At 36.9% G+C, this 24,934-nt stretch overlaps 2 protein-coding genes and 1 long non-coding RNA gene across 3 annotated transcripts in view; 1 reads left to right on the forward strand and 2 right to left on the reverse strand.

Annotated features, from left to right (window-relative positions):
* LOC100748400 overlaps positions 1–8,001 on the reverse strand; it is a 57,645-nt gene extending 49,644 nt beyond the window's left edge. The window contains exons 1-2 of the mRNA XM_033318966.1: positions 7,983–8,001; positions 7,806–7,865 (exon numbers count right to left, since the gene is read on the reverse strand). Of these exons, the coding sequence (XP_033174857.1) occupies positions 7,806–7,865; positions 7,983–7,985 (63 nt within the window). The 5' untranslated portion in view covers positions 7,986–8,001. The remainder of the gene's footprint in view (positions 1–7,805; positions 7,866–7,982) is intronic.
* An 8,456-nt stretch (positions 8,002–16,457) lies between these two features.
* On the forward strand, positions 16,458–22,172 carry LOC100746208 (sodium/hydrogen exchanger 9B1-like). Its single transcript, XM_012381375.3, has 7 exons — positions 16,458–17,211; positions 17,834–18,009; positions 18,264–18,385; positions 18,453–18,614; positions 20,312–20,458; positions 20,912–21,013; positions 21,565–22,172. Exons 1-7 carry the CDS (start codon positions 16,616–16,618, stop codon positions 21,826–21,828), a joined length of 1,569 nt encoding a protein of 522 aa, XP_012236798.1. The 5' UTR covers positions 16,458–16,615; the 3' UTR covers positions 21,829–22,172.
* On the reverse strand, positions 17,117–23,910 carry LOC117151267. The gene is made up of 2 exons (XR_004461055.1): positions 23,166–23,910; positions 17,117–17,224 (listed from the first exon to the last, which is right to left on the reverse strand). It is a non-coding gene; the product is annotated as an uncharacterized LOC117151267 (long non-coding RNA).
* Between the last annotated feature and the right edge of the window lie 1,024 nt (positions 23,911–24,934).

Below are 24,934 nucleotides of genomic sequence, written 5' to 3' on the forward strand. Positions count from 1 at the left end.
AGTTATGAAAATTTTTTGCAAACGCGGCAGAACGAGTGCAAGAGGGTCTCGCAGTTTCAGCAGTATTACGACCGGTGGTGCTCTTCAAAACGCGCGGAGGGTAGGCACAGCTTTTTCCTCTTCTCTTTTTCGGCCTGTGGTCTCCTTCTCTCTTTCGTCTCCTCTCTCAGGACCCTTTTCTTCCTGCCAGTAGTATCTGTCTCGGCCCACGATTCTACTTCTACTCTCGACGTTGCTATCATCCATCCCCCGGCCTCCCTCCGCCATTCTTCCCACTTCTCCCCACCACCCTTTGAGCGTTTCACTTCGCAACTTCTCTCTTTCTCTCCTTCTCCGCCCTGCATCCTCCACTTCCCCTCTGTTCTGTCTGCTCCCTTCCTCCAGTTCCTCCATCCATCCCTTGCTCGACTACTCCTTCTCCTTCTCTCTTGTTCCTGACCTTTTCTATTCAAGAGACGTGATTGCAGCTTGCATATTTCACGAGACCAACCTCGAAGCAGTATGCTCGTCCCTACCCATCCATCTATCCGTCCATCCAGCCGCGTGTGTATCCGTCTGTTCGTCGACACAACCTAACCTTGCACTTTTCGTCGCATCGCCAACGTTTAACCCCTTCGCGCATTCCCTCTTTCTAATGCTTTGTGTCGTGATTAACCTTTACAGAGATATCGTTATTTGTAGCGGAAATTTACAATGCAAATCATGCGCCCTGCTTTTACACGCTGATTAGCTCGTCCAGGAGGCGTTAAATCAACAAATCGTAGATAAACACGATAGCGAGATCAGCTTGTTCTTTTCGACGTGTTTGTTTTGATCACACGTTAGGAACGTTGGTAGTACAGCCAAGTTCTCCCAGGCACGTTCGCTGAACTAAGCCTCTTGCTAAGCGACGCGTTCAAAATGTTTTGCCAGGGCAAATCACGCAGGGGAAAAATTCAATTGGCTGCTTACATCAATCGCAGCTTTCAATCAATTTTCGATTTCACCGGATGGGATTATTGTCGGATCAGACAAAATTGTCCATGCCAATGAGATGCAAGTGCATAAAGTCGTTCCTCCGCGTACATGTATATTCGACAGCTCATAAACTAAGAGATGAAAGTCATTGAAAATTTCTGTACAAGATAATAAGATGTCTACTATAAATCAAACAATAAATACATACAACTTAATTTAGATGGACACTTTATCTACAGTTATCTTCTTTCTTTTCACATTTTAAAATGTATTATTCGACTTACTGATTGTAGCGATAAATCGCCGAGTGGAGCGAAAAGATTTGTTAACCCTGTGATAATTAAATTTACTTACTAGAAAATACAGTCGTTTATATAATTTTGATAGAGTAATAACAGGTAAATGTAAATTTCTTCGACGCTTTCTACGGCCGTAAACAACGAATTAGATCGTTTTTACTTGAAAGCACAACGCCTGGGTAGTTGTTTCTTGGAGTAACTCATAATAAAGCTTTCACGGCGGTCTCATAAATACCGTAATTAGGGTACGCAGATTTTCACCGAATAATGCGAGTAATATGAATAATGTGAATAATATGACACGACACGCTTAATGGATTGTTCTCTCCCTTCTCGACTGCGATACTATCTTATTTCTGCTTCGCATAAAAACCCTACTGTATGCTTCATCCTAATATCAAAATGGATATTTTCTTTTCCATTCGATCCTAATCAGTTTCTCTGTATCTGAAACACATTACGTAAATATATGGATTTAATGAAATTTTAAAACCGAAAGAAAGACACCAAGAGAAGATGGAAAATTGAAATAAACGAGAATTAGATTAGCGGCGATTAGAACAAAGGAAAAGTGAGAACTTAATCCTCGTGATATGCCTCCATTGTTGTTGCAATGGATATTTCTCAAATTAGTGTCATTCTCTCTTTATTCGTTATACTGCGCTTAATAAAGTGTACTACTGTCAATTAGTTTACAAGCAACCATCCATTCCAAATGTTTATCGAGTAGCGTTGTAAAAAACAGAAAACACAACATTAATGTTCCAATTATCCTTTTGGAAGATCGGTAGGTATATCAATATATAAAAGTAACTGATTATGGAAGCGTGACGAATATGGCAACACGCGATAACCAGTGGCTGTAGAAGCGGCAAACGAATAAAATCTCTCGATATCGTCGCCCTATATCCGATGGTAATCCAGTGGAGGCTGTCACGCGAAAACACGTTTTGCATGCTAAATCGGCGGACCGAATAACCGAGAGAAACGGTTCAAATTCTCTGACCAGAGAAGCCGCCGCTGTCGGAAATCGATATCTGCCTGGAACGAGCGCTTCTCGTTCTGCGATGCAACCGATTCCTTCTACCTTTCCTTCCAACGTACACATTGTAGTTACACACAGATTATATAATATCGGCGCCCGTGTACCTGTGTACGTAAATCGATTTTATCAGCGTGGAAGCGGCAACGAGATGGCACCGTTCGCCCTATATGCATAGCCATAGGTATAGCCATAGGGTATAGCTATAGGCATAACTATCTTAGCTGAACTCGCTTCGTACTTCTGAAACATGTATCAGAGGTGTCAAAGATGTTTCGATTCCAATGCCCTGAGATCCGTGTCACGATCGAATTCAGATTCCATTTCTCTGCTGCACCCATGACAACCAGAAATCAGACGATTTCGTACGATAGTAATATCGTTGCGCAGAAACTTTGTTTATTCGAATAATCGATATGGAAATACAATAGACGTAGAGATACTAATATTATTATATCTACTATAATGTTATTCTACTATAATATTATTATAAAAAATTACGAATGGCCATTTTTTTATTAATATATAATATTAATAGGATTATATAATGACAAATAAATTTCAATATTATTTCACTTGACTAATACGTTTATCCATTAAATTACTGTTACTAGCCTATTTATCTATTAAACTGAAGCATTGTTGTTTTCTTTTACATATGCAAATAACATGGTCTTATTATTTAGAAGAAGAGAATAATGCGACTATATCGACTTTACTATTCTATACTGTATGTGTATATATACTACCTTACAACTATGTTCATACATATGTACAGTGGTTTCTATTTTATAATATCGATAAAAGAATCGGAGATCTATCTGCCTGTATCCAACCACCGTGAATAATTGCTTTTCGTACGAGGAATTTTACGATGCTTCAAGACAGAAGCGAATCTGGTGTAATTACGAGAACCTTACATAATCAACGCATGCAACGTTAAATGTAAACTATAGGAAAGCGAAATGTTTACGCAGGCGTTCACATGTACCATTACCGTGTATGAATATCTAGACGCGTGGTGTAATCAGATCAAAGCTTGATATTTCTATTCAATTTTGAATACACGTAATATGCAAAAATATATGAAATATTCAAAATATTTATTTATCGATACCTCATTTGCTCATTCGGTCCTTGAGGTGATTTTTGGTTTTTACATTCTTATTCCCCTACGTTTCTCTACTCGTTAGCATAAATGTATCAAACACACATGTAAACTTAAAACCTAGTATGAAATTAGTATTGTTAGAGCTAAAAAGATATAACCTATATATATAGTAGTAAATATGCATACACAATTCTGAGAATTAAGATACAAAGCACAACTGAATCTGCCTGTTTCTTGTTACTAAATACATACATATATGCAGGGTGGTTGGTAACTGTCGATACAAGCGGAAGGGGGGTGATTCTACGCGAAAAAAGAAGTCGAAAATATAGAATAACAATTTTTCGTTCGAGGCTTTGTTTTCGAGAAAATCGACTTTGAATTTTCGCTCGATACGCGTGCACTTTGTCACGTCTCGTTATAACGGATCTCACTGTAGATCGTTGTCTCGATGGAAAAATTAAAAAAAAAAAAATTTTTTTATTCTATATTTTCGACTCCTTTTTTCGCGTAGAATCACCCCCTTTTCGCTTGTACCACCAGTTACCAACCAACTGTATATCTATTTTTGACACTGTCTCTTGTTCTTGTATCACAGCTGATTTCTTTGCGTAATTCTTTCTTTGTCTTATGTCTGTTCTCCTTTTCACCACGTATTTCCTTACATTTCCACGTATTTCTATATATTTCATTACATTTGCTATATTATAATAAAACAAATTGCTGCTTAGGTTCCACTTTTTTGTAAGCTATGATGAGAAAAATTTGAATTCGTATAAACGTGCACAGCTTAATGATAAAGCAACGTAGAGTGGGAAAAAATATTCGATTCCATCACTTTCTACAAAGTTCGTTGCAAACGAGATTCTGCTCTCTATTTATGGCTTAGGCTACAGCTAATTCTCTCACCGCACCGGTGAGATAGGTGAAGCGTAACGTTATGTAAGAGGCACCGATAGAGAAAGTACGAAGGCAAACTCTGGCAACGAAAAGAGCAGAGTTAATCCTCCAGGCAAAAAACAGTAGGGATCATCGGACAAATTCAAGTTTATCACGTCATTGTATACATATACAACATGTTTGCTTATTCGAGACCAAACCTCTATAGCATCAAATATTTAGTGTGTATTTAAATTCATCGGTAGACACTGTGCATGTTTATGTTTGTGCAAACTCATATCTTCATAGGTACACCTAATGAATTGAAACTTAAATACTATTCCGCTGAAAACAGAAACTTCGATTCCTTGCAAGAGTTATCCAGAATGAAGTTTCATAACTGTTCTAAGAAATCTGTGTCATAACCGTTCTCCACCATCACTACCTATATATACCTGACAAAAGAGTCGAACAAAAGATCGTGGTTTTGGAAATTCATATGGAAATTTGCAAAATCAGCTGGTCTACGCCCATACCTTGCTTCATCGCATGCAGAGTGGGAATGTACCGCCCAAGCTCGTATTATCTTTTTTATTGCCTAGTTGTAGCTCTTCGATGATTATCCATGCACGCTAAAATCGTCACTGACGTAAGATTCAACAGAGATAGAAAATCTACAACCGGAGAACAATCTATAATACAAATGAACCCGTATTGATTAACATTTCCAGGAAGGTTCTCATTTCCATAAACTAAAATGTTTGTCGAAAAATGGTAACTTCATTTGAGGATAGAATAAAAGGGTGGGGGACTGTGTGAAATGCAGGACACAGCGTTCCCACATCTTGTATATTCTATTACATCCAAGTTGGTGTATATGTATGTTGTACATCTATATAGAAGAAAGAGGGGGAGGGGGGCGTTACATCCGCGTTTCACTGTTTTGTCGATCAACGCCACGTTGTACGTTGAATGCTATCGAGATTCTCGAATTTTTATATTTCTATCTTCGTTTTAAGATACTGCACATAGAACTGAGACGAGAAATCGCGCTTCAATTGCTTGAATTTCGATGCGAAAATTTTCCTCGTCGGAGTAGTCCGCGCAGAGTCGGCCATATTTCAATCCCATTGAAAACCTAGCTCGAAATTTTTAAACGAATACTACTCTGCAAAACATTTATGGACCTTGGTGAAATCGATTTTCGAATTGCTGAAGAGAATCGAAGAACAAAGTTATCCGAACTGCAGCAACTTGACTAATCTAAACGAGGCTGTTACTGTTTTCTTCTCCGGCCATCTTGTGTCATTATGATCCGTTTCTCCGTCGAACAAATAACGAGAGATACGATCGAAGAAATCGTTGAAGCGGCGCAAGATCGTCGGCAATTTTTGCAATCGTTCGAAGCATTTTAGGACATGAAATGAGATTAACTTTCCCTCAATTCCTAAGTTTTTGTCAACTTAACACGCTAGCCTGCGGAAATACACACTCGGGTTTATTTAAATGTAAGCAGAACTCGATTCCATGTATCCTGGCTTGTTTATCGCTGCGGGTACCGAAGATTCCTGCAGACTGCACGCTCGAACCGTGATTCGATGCGTGTATCTATGACGTTTGTTTGTGGTGCACCAAAACAGACAGGGTTTCCATCCGCACGTATTACTTTGACAGACATATATATATGTATATATTGCACAGATGTTTGTACATTTGATGAATAAACTCTCCGTGTATACGTCTCCATGTATATTCGATATATATATCGAAAGTATTTGAATACTTGTAAAAACTTTTTATGTATGTAACATGCAAAAGATCTTGAAATTTTATCGTAGGTATCTCGCGAGTATGCATCGTTAAGGAATTGTTGACAAGCTAGCAACGCATTCTGCCAATTCCATTTCGATGATGCTCGAACAGAAGTAACACTAAAGCTAGAGAATTTTTTAAGGATTATTTAACGATCTATGACATATGTATGTTGGGAGTCTCCAACGTCGTGCTTTTCATACATATGTAGGATTAAGATCAAAATGAATTTCTTCGTGGATCAATCACTTGAGAATTTCTACGAAGCAAAACGTTTATTTTTTCCAGGAAACCTTTCAAACGTTTCACTTAAAAACTGAATTTATAGTGTAGTAGACTAATAAATTCCAGAATCTTTTACGATTCTTTTTGATAAGCTAGAATCTAGAACATTAAAAAAATGTTGACGTGAGTGAGTACAAGTAAAGTATGTTTGTTTAACCACAAGGGATTTAAATTTCAGTAATACCAAAAAATATATTTTGCATGTAAGAATTTAAACATACGCAGTAAATTTTTGCAGTGCATATCACACAAGCAGCATCCAACTAGTATCAAGTACTTCAAGTATTTCATCAGTGTCCGTAAGCCCATAGCTGACAATCGCTAATTTGGATAATTATCCTGACAAAAATTCGGTCCATGTTCGTTGTCCGAATTTTAAGTTTACGAATGTCGAATAATAAGCGAAACGTATCGTATTTATAGTTGAGGAATTGAACTAAAATTGAATTCTATATCAGCAAGTTGTATTCGAAATATAAAACGAAATAGAGAAAGTGGAAGCACGAGCAACAAACTTTCAACAAGAGGAAGCTAATTCTAATAATATCTCGTGTTTGAAATTTTCGTCCTGTGATCTGTGACACACAACGCTACCGTTTATAAATATTTGGATGCTTTCGTCGATGTATACTATCGGCATTTCGATTAACACAAGGTGTACAAATTAATGATGAATTAATAATCAGAAGCAGCGCTCGTTATAGCTTTTCTATAAATTCAGCCAACTATAAACTTAACCTTAATTCTTTTTTTCTAACCTCACTTTCGTTCGAGTAAGCCAGAAGCAAAGCAATGTTTCAATGTTTTAAGAAAATTTTCAACGTAAAATTCAAGCTAGACACTATGGATATTAAAGATGATTCTGTCATAATTTTCTTTGATAAGAATAGAAAGACACGATTGGACCGGAAATGATTCAAAGAACGCAATTAAACGAAAGGATTAAATTACCTACTAAAAGATGTAACAATACTATATATTTTATTCTTTACTATATATGTTACTATATAGATTTATTATTGCATTAGCGTTCTAAGCTTTTCTGTTATTTTTACAGAATATTCTTGACTTAATCTATAATGCAAAAATTAAATAATCTGAAGCTAGCATTAAATAACATGCTGACTTTTAAAAATTCATTCAATCGCATCGTAATATCCTATTATATATAACTACGACAGTTATAAAGAATAAAAACACTGCAGTTCAATTTATCCATAATTTTCTACTTAAAATACATTATGACAAGCATAACGCTCTTAGACAACACTGTATTCAATTGGTTGCGAGGTGATCTAATAACCTAATGATACACCTAGTATACAAAAATGTGCGTGCGAGCAAACGGAAGTTAGCCTGGTCCAGCGCTGACTAGCTCTGCCGCTAACTTTAACTTCTTCCTATGATATCGATTTCGTACCTTAAATGATCCACGCGATTCTCGTTGCACGATCCATCGTTGTCCCGAAAACGTATTGCTCTGGAACGTAAATGAAATACTACGGTTAAACCTTGTTCGAACATGATTTCGTTAAAGAAAAGTGAACGTAGTATTCCGTCAGCGATTAATTTCAATATATGAATCATCTCTTTATACCATTCTTCGTTGCGAGAGATCAATGAATATTCTTCCTAACCTCAATCGACTATGTCGTGAAAAACAAAGGCATTCGTTTAAATTTCAAGGTAAATCAATGACGTAGAATCATTTCTATATACCGTTCTTCGTCATGAATCACGAAACATCAAAGAAATTTTCCCTAACCTCAATCGACTATCTTGTCGAAACAAAAACTAGTTTAATTTTCAAGACAAATCAACCGGAATTATTTAATCTTACAAGATGTACTGACATTTTCCCGTTAGTAATTGGCTAATTAAGAAGAAACTCGTTCCATGTACGAGTTCTTCGAGTATTCGATGTCGAGACGCAAAGTGTAGATTGAATGTAAGATTAAACGCAAGACTAAACGCGAGTTTTTAATCAACGACGAATTAACGACACTATAATTACCAACAATCTTGTATCAAAAACTGGAAAATGCAGAAACAGCTGATATTATTTTTTATTCTCTGCGATTCGTTCATACGTGCGCGCGCGCACGCACACATATGCACACAGAGTTTCAAACGAATGGCTATACCTAAGAATAGCCTAGGTAAACCAGGTCACGTTCAATGTTTGCGTGTTCTTTTTTTCGCAGGAGAGGCACGCGGTAATGCCACTTTAAACAATCCTCCTTGCTCCTCACTCTTTGATTGTATCATCTCGTCCCTATGCGAGTGTCTATGAAATATTGCGTTGCAGTGAATTTCGTGGCGTATCCGAAATCCTAACATATGTGTATTACACGATGTGTATTACAACGAGCCATTTCATTCATAGTGCGAATGCAGCGTGAACTTGAAAGGAATAAAGAAAATCGCAAAAATCTCAGACGATACAAAAGATGAATCACCATGAGCAAGCGGCCCAACGTACTAACAGTTGGATTACGTAAGTAAGCTACTACATACGCTGAAAGAATCGCACCCATCGATGACAGCGAACAACGCAATCACAATGATGACAGCTATTAAAAGAAGAGCTGCTGCCCTATCATTGACTACCTAATCTGGCAACGCTTACCGTTTTTGATCCTATCAAATCTGTCTCAACACATGACAAATCGATGTACGAGTTAGCCAAGCCTCAAACCTTAGAAAGGCAAACGAAAGTAAATATCGTTGGCGTCATTTCGTCGAGAAGGAGATTCGCGACGACTATGCGAACCTCGATCGATCGGAGAACCGCGAAAGTGGCTAATCAATTTTTCCTCGACTTCAGACAGAATACGCAAGTATATTAATTAAAGAACATGTCTTCATTCCAGTTGTCCATGCAAACTCGAAATTATTAGTAAATATGTTCTTGAAGCTGGCCACGAATTAACATTCTGTAATTATATTGATAGATGGATTGTTTCTGCTTCGAAACAGATACACACTGTGAATGTGTACACTATATAAACACTGTATATGTGTACACATATGTATATATATACATATTGTATATAAACAGGTGTAGTTTCATTAATAAACATATAACTTATAATTCTAGTTCCCATTTCTTCTCCAATATTTCCCGTATATACATATAGTTGGTCCGCACAAATGAAATGGAAAGGACGCGACGGCCATTTTTCGACCTCGCGATATAAATTTTCTGACATATACACAATAATCGACACCAAGAGAGGTATCACCGTGGAATTATATTAAGTCGAAACAATAACCCAGGTTTATCCTGGGCAACGTTTTTGTTCAATTAGACGCGTCGTGAAAACACGGTCGTTTATATTGACAAGGCTTTACACGAACGACAATGCGCATCGAAAGAGTGAATAAACATACCTTCTTAGCGCGAAACTCGCGCCTATTTAGCTCTTAAAATACGACGTGTTAATCCAATATGGCAGAACACACACATGTCAAAACAAATCGGCGAGTGGCGCGGAATGACGCGACGACGCTACACAACTCTACACAGCTACACGCTACACGTTCGTATTCACTTCACCCGAACGTCGGATCGATATAGTTTTCGGAGCAATTTTAGACATATTTGATGTTGCTACTGGAAACGTAGGCAAAATTTACATGACACATCTGTTAGAATATCATTCTCGGATCAATACGCAGAGTGTGTCGAAGATAATACAAGTTGTGATTGGAAGAAACTGTTCTTTCGATCACAGAACTGTAAACTCGCTGCTTTCGAGAGGCACGTAGACGATCAAGCTCCGTCGGTGACTGGCAACGCGAAGCTACATGCTACGTCGCGACTCGCGGCACTCATTGGCAACTTGGTGCCAGACCAGGGAAAACCGAATACGCCCGAACGCTAAACCGAGTATGTAGCGACCCGAAGAGAGGCGCTGCCTCTCTCGACTCCCGACGTCGTTCATCGAAGTCGCAGTGACGCTCAATTCGAATCGTTCTCTTTTTACTCTTTTATTCTTATTACAGTGTGTTATGAAAGAAGCGTCACCTTTTCGTTTTGTCGTCACCTTCTTTTCTTTGGTATTATGATAATCTTGTGTTATATATATATGCGTCACATGCAGCACTTGGAAATTTATTTAACACTGTAATGGAACACGGCTGTCATGATTGTATTGATCAAATTTGAAACCGATCTGAAAGCACAATATATTACATAGAAATACATATATCATAATTAATATACACGTTGGTAAATATTGGAACATCTAAGATGTGATAGCTAATTCAAGGAAATGATTGGTCAATCAAAACTTTGCATTCATATAAAGTGAACATTCAAGAATTTGCAAACATTATTTGTAGGAGTTACAAAAGGCATTATGAATTAACAATCGTATGTTGGTCATCATAGTCTCCAAATTTCATTGAAAAACGTTGAAGACAGTGAATGCAGCATGCAGAGAAATTCAATCAAAATTTGATTGGTAATTTGGAACCAAATAACACGAAGTATAATAAAAGAATTAATATATACGTGAACGCTGGGATTGGCAATTGGACTAGCAATGATAATAGACGTGGAAGATGTAAATGAGAGAAATTTAATCTTATCCCATACAATAACGAGATTTTTATTGTCATCGTGTACATATACGAGAATATTTTATTCAGATAAAATCCGGAGCTTCCGTTTATCTTCATCTAATGTTTCAAACCGAATAGTAATAATCTTCAAGTTTTTAATGATATCCAAATAATTTCTGAGCTTTATCTCAGTTTCCCTAAGTGTCCTAATACTTATGAAGGGAGTATAATTTATCTACAAAGATTAGGAAAGACAGATTATAAAATTATGAATTCACATGAATTTTATCTCCAAAAAAGCTAGTTGAGGTATAGCTAAGCACATTTAAACCAAACTTGCATTTACTTGATTATACCAATATCAACGCAAGTACTTACTTTAGATTAAAGGTAAAGTTCAATCGAAAACGTTAACACCGATTGCTAATGAACATTACCGTTGCTTAGAAAGGATAAACTACGCTAACAATAAGAATTTTCACCCACGATATATAAATATACATATATATATATAAATTCACGATATATAAATTTCTGATAGCACATAAATCTGTATTATATGAAAACGACGGATACAGTTGATAGTCGAGCAGTTAATCAAACCTAGACTATCATCCGGTTGGACATAGTCCAACGTTTCCTCCATCTGCCTACGCTTGCACAGCGGTCCAAACGTGTTCCGTATAATTGAGTTTCGGCTGAATATGTTTTTTCTATACAACATATGTTCCATGAAATGTGAAATCGCGCGATTTGCATACATTAAGTACGTAAGTAGTTACTACACCCTGCACCGAAGATGCACGTCTCAATAAGCTCGAAATGATCCATGCAGAGAATTCTAATCGCCATAACTCGACTGTCTGGTTTCGTGCAGGGTTCATCCCCTGTCGCCCTGTCCCTACTTTCCTCCCTTCTTTAGTTCCTCTTCTTCAAGGACTCATACGTGACTCCAACTTTGATACGTCAACAAAATTTTCCCTGTGTATGTTCCCGCATAGTCTAGACCAGGGGCGCGCAACTTAAACATTGCCTTTAACTCGTCTCGGTGCTCGAATCTTCACTCCTATGGAATTAGGAAAGGAAATTTCCCCGAGAAGATTGCACGAATAGGTGACTCAATAAAATAAAACCCGGACATGGGTGAAACACTTCGGAACGATTTTACTGTGCTTGTAGTGTGCGCTTAATCTGGGATAAGAGGACAACGAGAGAGGGATAGAGAAACTAACTATAAAGAAGAGAAACCATGTTTTTAGCGAAGAGAGGCGTGAGAAAACGTCGCAATGAGAATGAGGTAAAGGAGATGAGCTAAAGGTAAAGGAGAAGGAGCAAAGGTTGAAAGAAAGGGAGAGAGGACAAGGAGGCAAAACGAGACGTAGAAAACAGTTTTATGCGCAAATGTAGAGAGGAGCGGAGCGCGACGGATAAGAGAAAGACGAGTGCAAGAAAAGTCTTGAGTTACAATACAGCCACGTCACGCCGTGCCCGTAGACGTCGTTCGTGCTTCCCCTCCATGGTTTCGCGACTCTTCAACCCCTTTGCACAGCCTCTTGTTACACGGTTACCCTGCCCTACCCTCTTTAAGGCTTCGTTTAGGATGGGGTTACCGGTCGTTACGGCCAGTTTCGAGGGTACTCTTTCCACGCGTACGACACGAAACACGGACCCGTGTACGCTAAGTAGGAGCATCAAAAGAAGAAAAGCCTCTTTCGCATGGTTCTCTGCTTTCTAACTTGGTCTCTTTCTTTGGTTTCTGCTCTATTCCCTCCTCGTTATCCTCTCTTTTGTAGAGAGATTAAAATCGTCGCTAATAAACTAAGCGAATGCTCGTCGTCGTTGAGACGTAGTCGACGAGTGGAAAAGCATTAGCGAACGAACACCGACGGCGAAACGTTGGCGAGGATCGGTTCGAAAAGGTTGCAAACTTTTTCAAGGCGAGTTCAGATCGTTCGAAACAAAGACGAATCGGTTTATCTTTCTCTCTCGTTCTCTCTCTCTCTCTTCTCTGCATGTTTGAGAACACAGAGGCGCAGAGATCGAATCTTCGCGGACGTAAAATGTCAGGGAAGCATAGGTATGTCGTTAGCAAAATGAGAAACAATGTTCACCGAAGCACGTTGTACCGGTAACTAGTTGAAGCGCACAAAGAGGATCTTTCGTTAACGGACAGACAAAGGAAGAGAGGGATGGGATAGAGACGAACGGACAAACAGACGCGCGACGACGCACACTGATGTGCAGCAAGGGATGGACGAGCAAATGGACGAACACGGAACGCGAGAGACGCGATATGTAAAGCGATACGAAGACTAGCAAGCGTCCCATGTATGTTCCACGAGATCGTGAAGCTACGTCCTTACTGAAGCAACAACGAGGAACTTCCTGTTGATATTTCACGTTTCCTGAAAATGTTGTCCTGATTGTTATTTAATGTTCCTTCATTTTTCTTCACATTTCTATGTAGTAACTCTATCCAGCGACAAAAGTTGCAGCTTATTGCCTACTTCCGTTTGGAGCGAACGAAAGCAAAGAGAAATAAAATAAAATAAAAATCTAATAGAAATGAAAAAATCATGGCAATACATGGCACTTCAATGTGTTTTTATTGCTAGGAATAAATATCAACTTCAGCAATGTCGGTGTGGACGCAATGTTTCTGCAATGTTGACTTGTTGGGTAGTACGTGTTTGGAACATGTAACGGCAGGCAACAAAAAGTTGCTTGTTATTGCTTCAGTGAAGGTGCGGCTTAAGACTTTGTCTTAAGAATAATTATCACGACCGTCGATCTTCCTCACAAAAATCGGAGGAAAAAAAGGATTGACAAAAACGTGGAATCACACAACGACGATGAATGTATAATTAACGAAAAGTAGATGATCGTATAAAATAGTTTACCATTAGCGTGTCGATGTTTGCGCTCGGTCATTATTTGATGGCCGTCTCGCAATGCGAATACACGGTGAATCGAGTGGCGCGGCGCATTGCGACAGTTTGTCGAGAACTAGCTAGCAGATATATATGTATATGTAAATCGTCCAGGAATAACGTACACAAATTTCTCTTTCCTTTCTGTTGCGTTTACCATCGGTTTATATATTTAATACCTATCCTAACATTGCTGCCAATCTTACATGGGATTGTAGACTATAGAATGATACGACAAAGACTGTAAGTGGCATTTTTTTAACAAAAGTGTTCTCAGAAGAAAGATAGGCTTATACGACGGCCAATATCGGCAAATATAGATGGAAGGAATGAAAATTGATCTTTCTACATATAAATAAAAAATTTTACAGTCCTAAGCCTCGATACAATATAAATAGATATGTAAATAAAATATTTCCATTTTTCCATTACCCAAATTTACTTAACTTTTTCCAAATGCCCTAACACCTATGATAAAGAATATACATAGCATTGATATACAGAGAACTGTGTGCACACGTGCGTATCAAGAGTTGACGATTCAGCAGATATGTGGTATTGTAGGAACAAATATGGAAGCCAAGAAGCTCGGAATTCTTGGCCGTCGATAATCATCGATCGTTAAGTGTTATCGATCGTTGGTAGGTGGAATGTTTGCCGCGTTTGGTTAAATTTTCATGCGAGTCGAATTGGTGGAAGATCGAAAGAAGGGATAAAGTATGGAAAGGGTGAGAGACGAGGTGTGCCGTGCTGGTGCCATGCCGATGTCGGCGAAATCGCATCCGGGGTTAAAGGTGTTGGTGGTAGGCGCTGCTCGCGGTAACTCGATGGCAAACGCGCGTCGGTGTACGGAAAAGGATCAATGAGCAGGTTCAATAACCTGAAATCCACTTGACGTCTGACTACCTATTGGTACGAACGACTGCGTCGTTTCAACAACCAAAATAGATATTCATTTTCCAAGAGTGCTATTTTCCCAGCCAGACACAAATCCAATACCGGTGATTTAAGTGGTTAGCTCGGGTCAAAGACCTGGGGAAAATACATGCTCGAATGACTCGCGACTTTTCGCCGAAATCGTATTAAAAATTATCCAAACGATAATTAAAGCCGCTTTGATACGTATAACTGCGGACGAAAGACAGGGAAAGGAAGTAGTAGAAGCGAGGAAATGGGGGGTTCGTTCCGTTCGTTCTACCGTATTATAGCTGGAAACTATACGTATAGCTAGATCATAAAATCATCGGGGAGCTAAAGTTTATACATTTCGAGTGTTGAAATATAAACGGTGGCTCATGAAAAAGTATTTGAACATCTAATAAAGAATTTTTATGAATATATTGTGTACGTTATATGAAAAGTTTTGAAATGTCATTGGCGCTTTAATAAGAATCGACTAACGTGACTACATTGGTAAAATTTAAAAAGCAATGTGAAAAGATGTATGTATGTACAAATTGCAAGATATATATTTCATATTTATAGAAGGCTTCTATAAAAGTTCTACATGAATACTTTCGCGAGCTTTTTGGATAAATAATATTACCCTTACATAAGTTATTCTTTCAGAGCTGTGCGATGTCAACGAAAAGCTGTTTCTTGCGGCTTCTTTAAAAAATATGCGTTGTAATCTGTAACAATTACAAATTAATTCTTATTAATGCAACAATAAGGAGGTAGTTTCAACATTTAAAAATTGTATTTACTGGAAGATTACTAGGAATTTTATTACTACGAATTATAGTTATTACGAATTTATAGCATGTTTATTAGTTTAGTTTTGATGGATACTGTGTTTGCTTTTGTCGCAGTGAGTGATGAGGAAAGTTTCAGCGTCCACACGCGATAAGTTAAAATAATAAATAATTTGACACACAGTTACGTACATCATTGAATGTGTCTGCTATACGAGCTTTTAAGGAAAAATTTCAGACGTGACGATTGCACAGTTGGCGGTATATTTTGGAAGGCAAAGGGAAGAAAAGGAAGATGGAACTTGTGTCGCAACTCAGGCGCGAACTCAGGTCGAGGTAAGTGGGATAAAAGGAAAGAGGAGGGAGGCCAAGTGGGACCGACCAACAGAAGTCGAGGAAGATTTTGCAAGAAAAGCCAAGAGAACGCGTCCTTCTTGTCGAACTAAACCGACGAAAAAAGGAAGCGCTGATGCAACTACCATTTTCCGTGAAAACCGATCGAATTTCATTGCGAATCAACTTTTTGATTGGCAGAGTTTTCCTATACAATAGTTTACTAACTACAAATATTAGTGAATTTACAAATAATATATTAAAGGTTTTAAACTATTTTTTATCATTCTACAACAAGAGACCATTTTCCGGTAATTTAGGTAAACCAATAAAAACCAGCACACAATCGATCAAAATCAAATCACTTTTTTCTAACAAATACAGAGATAGCGCTGTATCCGAATATTAATGTAAGTAAACTGTATTGATACTAATAATAACTTAGAAAGCACAAATCGACTATGGTTATCGATACTCGATGCAAGCAAGTATCGATCAGTACCGTTCAAAGCGGAAGAAAACAATCGAAGAAAAGCTTAACCTCGATGTCACAGTGTCACGATTACTATACGTGGAAAGAATAATCAGTTCCTATATTAATCGACTGAATCAAGATTCGATCGATCGAAGCTAGAAAGATTACGATGATATCAGTAAATTAAAGGACTAAAATTTGAAGAAAATAGAAACGAAGATTGTAAAAAATGGATAACGAGCTACAAGACGAATACGAGGATATCACGTTTTGTCATCGAATAACCATATTTTCTCCTCTGATACGCAACGCAATCGTAACGAAGCCTATTTCACAGTGTTTCGGATACAAATTTATCACCTGGGCAAAATTATTCCATTTAATGACTATCGTGTTTATAATGTGGATGGGTTGGGCGGTTTTATATTTTATATTGGGCGACACGATGTTACCGACAAACGACGGTTTTGGTTTATACATCCTCGCGTTATTCTCAGCCTGGCTCGGCTGGTGCTTGTCATCAATTCCTTACTTAAGGATTCCACCGGTGTTCGGCATGCTAGTCGCCGGTATAATAGTTCGCAATTCTGGACTTTACAATATTCACGAGGAACTCGGTGCAGTGACAACCTCTAAGATCAGAACATTTTGCCTAACCTTTATCATGATACGCGCTGGACTTCAGCTGTCAACTACCAGTCTGGGAAAACATACTATATTCATAATGATGCTAGCCATCGTTCCTTCCTCGATCGAAGTTCTCGTTCTCTCGATATGCTGCAGATACATTCTGTCGTATCACTGGGACTGGTCTTTTATGGCTGGGTGAGTGACCAGTCTAAAACAAGACAATATCTTTTTCTTTTTTGGCAGATACCTGGCAAAGCCATGTTTTACAAAATACGATATATTTATACATCGTTAATTTTCATACCCTATTTCTATTAAACAGAAAATGAACAATTAACGGCGTGTGTTTTATTATGTATATAATAAAGACTCGCACATATAGCATCAATTTTCTGATGCTTATATTCAAAAGCGCAAAAGTTTATTAATACATACAAATATTGATGAACACGATCGATGTCAGTGTCAATGTATAGTGATGTGCACATAGTAAGAATTGTATATGCATGTCACAACAGAGTAATTAAACAAAATCTTGTCCCAAATTAAATTAGTTCACTATGAATTTATAGCATGCTCGGATATGCAAAATGATTTTGAGTTGGTTTTTTTATTGGTTTACACAAATTACTGTAAAGTGGAACTGCATTCTCATTGCAGAAAATCCCTTTTAATTGAAATACAATATTACAAAGTATGTTATATTTTACCAAATACGGTTCTGCTAGGAATATGCCCTTTTTTCCCCTTCGCGCTCGTTTACTTTTAGATTACTGACTATTTTTCGTTTTTATTATCAACTTATATTGGTGCAAAGAACAATACTCGGCTGTATGTCGCCAGTGTTAATCATGAACTCTATCCTGGCTTTGGCTGAGCATGGTTATGGCGAAGACCATGGGCTCGCTACGATTCTTTCCACTGCTGCCTGTATCGACGTCGTGCATGTTATCTCCCTGTTCACGATTTGCTACTCATTCGTCTTCGCCAACGGTATGATCGTATAATTTAAGAATTATCTTTGTAACATTCGAAGAAACGTTAGACTATAAAGGATCCATATATTCAATTATGTATGATAATAACAATCATTAACTCGATATACGCAATGAAATTCTCTTCTTCTTTACGTACATACATTTTTCGCGTCTTTTGATCACCATCTTCATTAATTGTAACATTCACATCTGTTATTTAGGCGAATTTTCGTCTGTAACAAATGATCGATAATTATAATTGTTTTTCAGACGAGGATAGAAGCAAATGGTGGTATTACATATTATCCATCGGTATTCGCGATTCGATATTGGGCATTATGGCAGGAACTTTTCTGGGTATCTGCTTCGTATTTATCCCTCATCGTAGCCACGTGAGTATCTTTTCTTCCACTTTCCTTGCCCTCTCCCTATTTCCTCTATCGGCGTTCAATGAATTAGAAAAACGCCAACTGGTATCGAATAATCTGCTTGGTGCTTGGCTCTTTGATGTGCACAACAGCAACTGCTAAAATGACCATCTCCGGTGGAGGATACCTCGCCAGTTTAGTCATGTCGTTCGTCAGCATGGTTGGTTGGAGAATTTTGACCGTTTCTTTTGACGTAAGTGTTCCGTCTTTTTTTCATTACACTCGTCTCTTCATAGATCATAAGTAGAGTAAGATAAGTATTTAGTTTCTTCGATGAAACATGCACGAACCAAAAGTTGTAGTTATTCTTGAAATTTTTGTGAGAAATGTCATTAACAAAAAAGTAATTTTCATTTAAACAGAAGACAGTGATCGCTAAATCCTCGAGCAAACTCTTCAAAAAACTAAATGATTAAGAAAAGATGATTTTTAAACATTCTGGTTACAAATAAACGTGATAAAGGATCAAAATGTTTTTTGTTACCAATAACCATCATCGATGACAGAACTTTTTTCTTGTTACGTCCTGCGATCCAACTACATGTTCTCGTCCATCCTTCGCACAAGATGATCGGCAGCTGTGTAAACAAACTTGTTCGGACTCGCAATAATCCCAAGGAACCGTTAATTGCCATCATACGATTTCCTTTACTGTATTTTTTCCTTTACTGTAGAGACTCTTAACTGCCACAATACGTCCTTCAAGTCGAAACGTTCCGTGGGGCTATTGCTCATTACGGTAAAACATGGGATAAGCGAGTTTTCTCATATACGGTGTTCGAAGGCCATTTCTACCGCGAGCGACGTTGGTGGGGGCGGTCAGTACCCATCACTAATTTTCTTTCTAGACATCACTGTCAAAAAAAAATCATTTGCTATTAACTCTTCGATCAGAAGACACATCGCTGAAAACACTTCGACGTCTCTCGCACGCACCATTCGCAGACACTTATATTCTTCAAAAGTTGTTGGAAATAGAAGTTATATTTAAACTGTTAACTCAGTGTTGCTATCATTCAAACCAGCCCTATTATCTTAACCAAAATAGGGGATCGACTGATTTGTGACGTCGATTATCGCATCAAGACGACAATTTACGACTCTCTTTAACGCGTTATACTGTGAACGGAGATGCTCCCCGTGAAACGGTCGAACATTTCTGGTTACCAATAACCATCCTTGGTGATGAAATTTTTCTTTGGTTATTTTCAGTCATCGTAAATGATCAGTACTATCTAGACTTAGACGAAAGTCACCTCTATTCGTTTGTTATACAAGGGGAGAGACATTTAAATCGGAACATCTAAATATATTTTATTAATAGTCTTTTAATATTATATTTAATATTATATTTAATATTATATTTATTATTTATAATATTATATTAGTTTAATATTATATTTCTTTTAGATATATTTATATAGATTAATAGATCTATTTCGACACTCTCTATAAGAAGGTATTAACCTGTAGTAGTTATTGGTAACAAAAGAAAATGTACTGTCATCAAGTACTGTCAATGGTTAGCAGTAACAAAGAAAAATTCCGTCGTGAAAAATGTTTATCAATAAGCAAAAAGAATTCTGTCACGAATAATGGTTATCGACGATAACAACAACATTTCTCTCGTACATAATAATTATAGGCAAACAATTCTCTTATCTATAATGAGTTATCGGTAACCAAAGGAAAATTTTTCATCGATAACGGTTATCGATAACTGAAAACATTTTGATGATCTATAACAGTTATTCGTAATTAAAATCAGTTAAACTAATCTACTAATTCTTATACTGTAACTTTTAATCATATTGGTTATAAATAAAAATTAGTAAATATGGACGTAGACTTTGTGACTGATCGTATGAAAACACGTTCGTATGAATTTAGACGACGTCCTTTCGACGAGTGACGCATACACTTTGGCAGCTGGTTCAACCGATTTTGGTCGGAGTCATTGGTGCTGACATTGAATTCGTGAATTGGTCTGTATCCAGATTCGGGCTCTACATATCATGTATTCTAATCGGATTGATGGTAAATTTTTAATTAAATATGTTAAAACTTTATTTTCTTGAAAATGGGACCTTGAATGCAAAAATTTTATTCCACATTTTTTTACATCTTTGCGTGTTCATAGAATAATCAATCACCTGTCGATTGTTTACTCATACCTAGTAGTCGATAGCTAGCCAAATTCACATACGCCAAACGAATTTCCAAAGTCGGTTTTCTCAAAAATAAAACCTCTAATGGAAACAATTCATCTGATATTTTCGATTTGTTGTTTTCATGTAGAATCACCCCCCTTCTCTGTTATATCGTCAATACTGAAAAATATCCTGTATACATATATGAAAGTTTTCTACGATAAATGTTGAAATATTTTCGAGAATCACTGTATATGTATTACCAAAAAATTGCAAATTAATTTCAACTCGTTTCTTTCTTTGTTATATACGTCTCCTTCGTTATACACGACGAACACAGGGAAGAAGTTGCGCCACCTATTTGGCGACCTGGCGTACTCCATTGACGTGGAAAGAACGATTGTTCGTAGTGGTTTGTTGGCTACCGAAGGGTACCATACAGGTATGCCATGAAGAATACATGTAGTAAGAGAAAATTATGCAGCCCTGGCTATGCTAGTTCTTTCGTTATAACTTTAGTTAGAGCCGTTAAAACAGTTTCTGTTTATATGTCTATAATATTTAGTTTATATATTTCGTAATATTATTATTATTATTGGCAGCAGCGATTATAGCGTAGGAAAAAGCTACTTACTCTCTTATTGTTAGAATTGACTTTGGCAACATATTTCAAGGTCATCGAAATCGATGAGGTGTGTCCCTATTTTAAACATTTAAACATATCGGATATCTTTTAGATTAACCAAATAACATTGAATTAACAAATAATCAGTGAATTAAACTAATAATCGAATTAATAAACCAATGATCGATTTTCCAAACAATAAGAGACAACGATTCAATAGTTACAAGCAGGTAGCCTTACGAAATAAAAAAGTATTATATATATACATATACATATAGAATCTCCTTGACTTCGCTTATACTTCGAGGTTAGGTGTGTGTAATCTGGATTGCGCGAAAGCGAGATTCATCGATTCCTTGAATTTTAAGGCAGCTTTGGGACCGATGGCGTACGAACACTTGCGGAACGGAGAGGAATCTGAGGAACTCCAAATGGCTATGGACATCGTGAAAGTATCCGTGGTTACCATTTTATTTCTATCGCCGATCGGAGCCAGTTTGATTAGCTATACGGGGCCAATTCTCCTTGTTCAAACTACCGCCGAGCAACGTCAAAGAGATCGCGAGTTGAGCTATTTGCGAATCCTCTCCTTTCTACCCATGTCAGAACAGATCCATCAACAGAACCCCTGATGCTCTGAAGTCCTCATCTTCTGCATACTAGAACCGATCGATCGCTCTCGCTTAGACGTTCTCAAGCTCGACGACTAACCGATCGACTAACCGAGTGCTCTTGATATCATCTTCGTGGGAAATCATCGGCGCTTACCGCAGACAACGAGTTTACCCAGTTTATTGAGTTTACCACGCGCTACAGTTTTCACAGGCAAACGCATCACCTCCATTTGATGTTATCCTTTTTAATTTACCATCTTCTCCTTTGTACTTGTATAGGAGGATGGTCTGCTGTAAATTTGTTATTCTTTTCATTATTATTCAGTCGATTTTAGTAAAATAAACATTTTACTTTATCAAATTTTATAGTTGTATCGTTATAAATTGATGGTTATAAATTCTTAATAATTATAAATTCTTTCTGTAAGAAAACTAAAGAGTAGAAAGGCGCTGAGGAATTGGAGTTTACTTTTTTTCGAAATTTTTCTACTCGATTTTTCTATCACTCGAACTCATGTGTTCTTAATTATTTCTGCTATTGTGGTTTGATTTATTTAAGCTTTTTCCGAGTATATTTTATGGAACAATTTACGATAAATAATTCCATTATATAATATACAATCGTTTGTCAAGAGATTGTTGTTACATTTGCAACGGTATTCTGCTGTAATCAATACAAAGATATCAATTTATTTTTAGTATTTAATTAAACTTTCAAATAATTTCTGATTTAAAAAAGTAATATATCGCAGATAATTGTATTTAATTGAATGCAAATCATTAAATAACAACGATGGAACAGCTACTCGATAACCAATTAAAATAAATTGTTAGTATTTAGAATTAAATCAAAATTACCTTCAAACTCTATAGAAATACATAATAATGATATCCAATACTTCAACTATAATCGTAAATTGTTAGTTAGTTAATAAATTAAACAATAGTTGGACTACTATCTTATAATGCTATAATATAAAATATGTAATAATAATGATCAATAATACTTTAACAAATTTCAAATTCTTAGCTACCTAATCAATAATACATACAATACTATCATACAACTACCTAAATACTTAAATCATTAAAAGTATAATTGTTAGTAAAATTAATTTAAAACTACTATTTTATTATGTTAAAGTACGTAGAAATAATATCAAATACATATTCTGAAAGATCTCAAATAAGAAGTAATAGGTAATTAAGATATAAATTTATTATCTTATAACTATCCGAATAAGAAACATACAACATAGAAGTAATAATTAGTGAGACTAAACATTTTCAATAAATATTTATTGCAAAACATTAAGTACACGAAGCTGCATTAATTAAAATACATTTGAAAATACCTTAATTTTCACAGAGCCATCAAAAATACATCCACTACCAGCGAAGATTCGCGGCAGACTGAGCAAACTAATCTTCCGGTCGCCTGGCACTTCCGTTGCACCATTAAGATTCCCTTCTCAGCCACGAATTATTCTTTTAATATTCCTAGCTCTCAAATGATATATGATTTATAAACATTTGGCGCTCATTTACGATACAGATTTTTCTTAATTCTGCGCATAGTTTGCTCACATGACTACTACAAGTACCATTTAATTTAAGTATACATATATTATAGGTATATGTATAATAAAATTCCGAAACTTCATATTGACTTGTTCTTCGTGTTGAAGTATAGTAAATAAATAGTATCGTTTTAATTTCAGCCCATAAAGAGATTTCTAGATCAGGAAGTTACTATTCTGATGTTATTCAACACAGAAAACCTAACCTAAACTATGATGTGCAATTCATTCTTCGTGTTAAAACAATAAGTTGATCGCTGATGTTTATGGAAATGCGCATTTTTTGAGTATAACTAAATAAATGAAACTTAAATAGAAACTAATTTCTTCATTTCAATCACAAAATAGCACGAATACTTTACTGTCGATATTTTGTACATGTTTGCATATTATGTACATTTGTGTACCCTTAACTGATAAAGTCAGTTAAATCATAAATGCATAAGCTAATCACAAATGTATGCTGCTTTCCTAAATGCTTATTTAGTATTTTCGACAGAGAAAGAAAAAGAGAACTTAATCGTGTTTTTACTGTTGAAAATCTGGTCAATTGATGAACAATACATGTACATATGTATGTATATATGTAGGCCTGTGATGGGCATGGAAACATTGTACATAATTATCTAGCGGTGAAATAGTGGTAGTAACTAAGCATTATATAGTCGATGAAAAATACTAATTTCTTGATTTTGTAAACATTTATTTTATCTGAAAAGAACTTTGAGAGAGGTTTCAAGAAGTTTGAAATTTCAGAAATGCCTTACCGTCGTCATTTAATCAATAGAAGGAATTTACTGAATAAAATTTCTAAAGAAATACAGTAACAAGATTTTTTATATCAACATGCTTTATTGCACAGATACACTTTTCTTTCCATATCAATTACATATATGTCGGAGATGAAAGAACACCGGAGCTTTTGGAATTTTGGATAATCCCGCAACATTGTAGAGTCTACTATAGCTGTAATTAAACAATTGTAGTTATTCAATCCGATTGTAATTGTTCGCGAGTTGTGATAATGAGCTTGGGCTCGAGGCGACAGCCAGTCGCCGAACGTAGCCGCGGTCACGGGATGAACGCTTTGTCTAACAAAGGTATCGAGTAATTCTATAGCTCTCCTTAAAAGAAATATTTGTAGCGGCACGCGACAGTAAACATTCCAACGGTTTCTGTCCCGTGGCTCGCCACACGCAGACTCTATTCTTCGAGCAAGATGATTGCCAGATGTCGATGCGTCTCCGGAGTACATGTTCAGCTAGCCTGAGGGCCCGTCATAAATCTTAGAATTTAGTTGACTAAAGTCCTTCAAACAAACAGTCTGTCCCAGCTACGCGAAGATAGGAGAGACCTATTTTTCAACGAACGGCGTCTCCCACTAGCAACTCTCCCTCGAGGGCGGCTAGCATCTTTTTCTAACCACCGATATGGAGATTGACCAATTAGCAGCAACGCCAAATTCCCTCACCTTCTGAACGAAGGGTATCCTCGACGAATCCGATGATCTCGTGTCCCCAGACACACCCCATCATAGTTGTCCT

The sequence above is a fragment of the Bombus impatiens genome, unplaced genomic scaffold, assembly GCF_000188095.3.
Source record: "Bombus impatiens unplaced genomic scaffold, BIMP_2.2 scf_0132, whole genome shotgun sequence".
NCBI classification, from domain to species: Eukaryota; Metazoa; Arthropoda; class Insecta; order Hymenoptera; family Apidae; genus Bombus; species Bombus impatiens.

Coding starts and splice junctions, on each gene's coding strand:
- LOC100746208 (XM_012381375.3), top strand. CDS start 16,616: ATGGATAACGAGCTACAAGACGAATACGAGGATATCACGTTTTGTCAT. Junction 18,010..18,263: donor CTCATTCGTCTTCGCCAACG/GTATGATCGTAT, acceptor ATTGTTTTTCAG/ACGAGGATAGAAGCAAATGG. Junction 20,459..20,911: donor GTATTCTAATCGGATTGATG/GTAAATTTTTAA, acceptor CGACGAACACAG/GGAAGAAGTTGCGCCACCTA.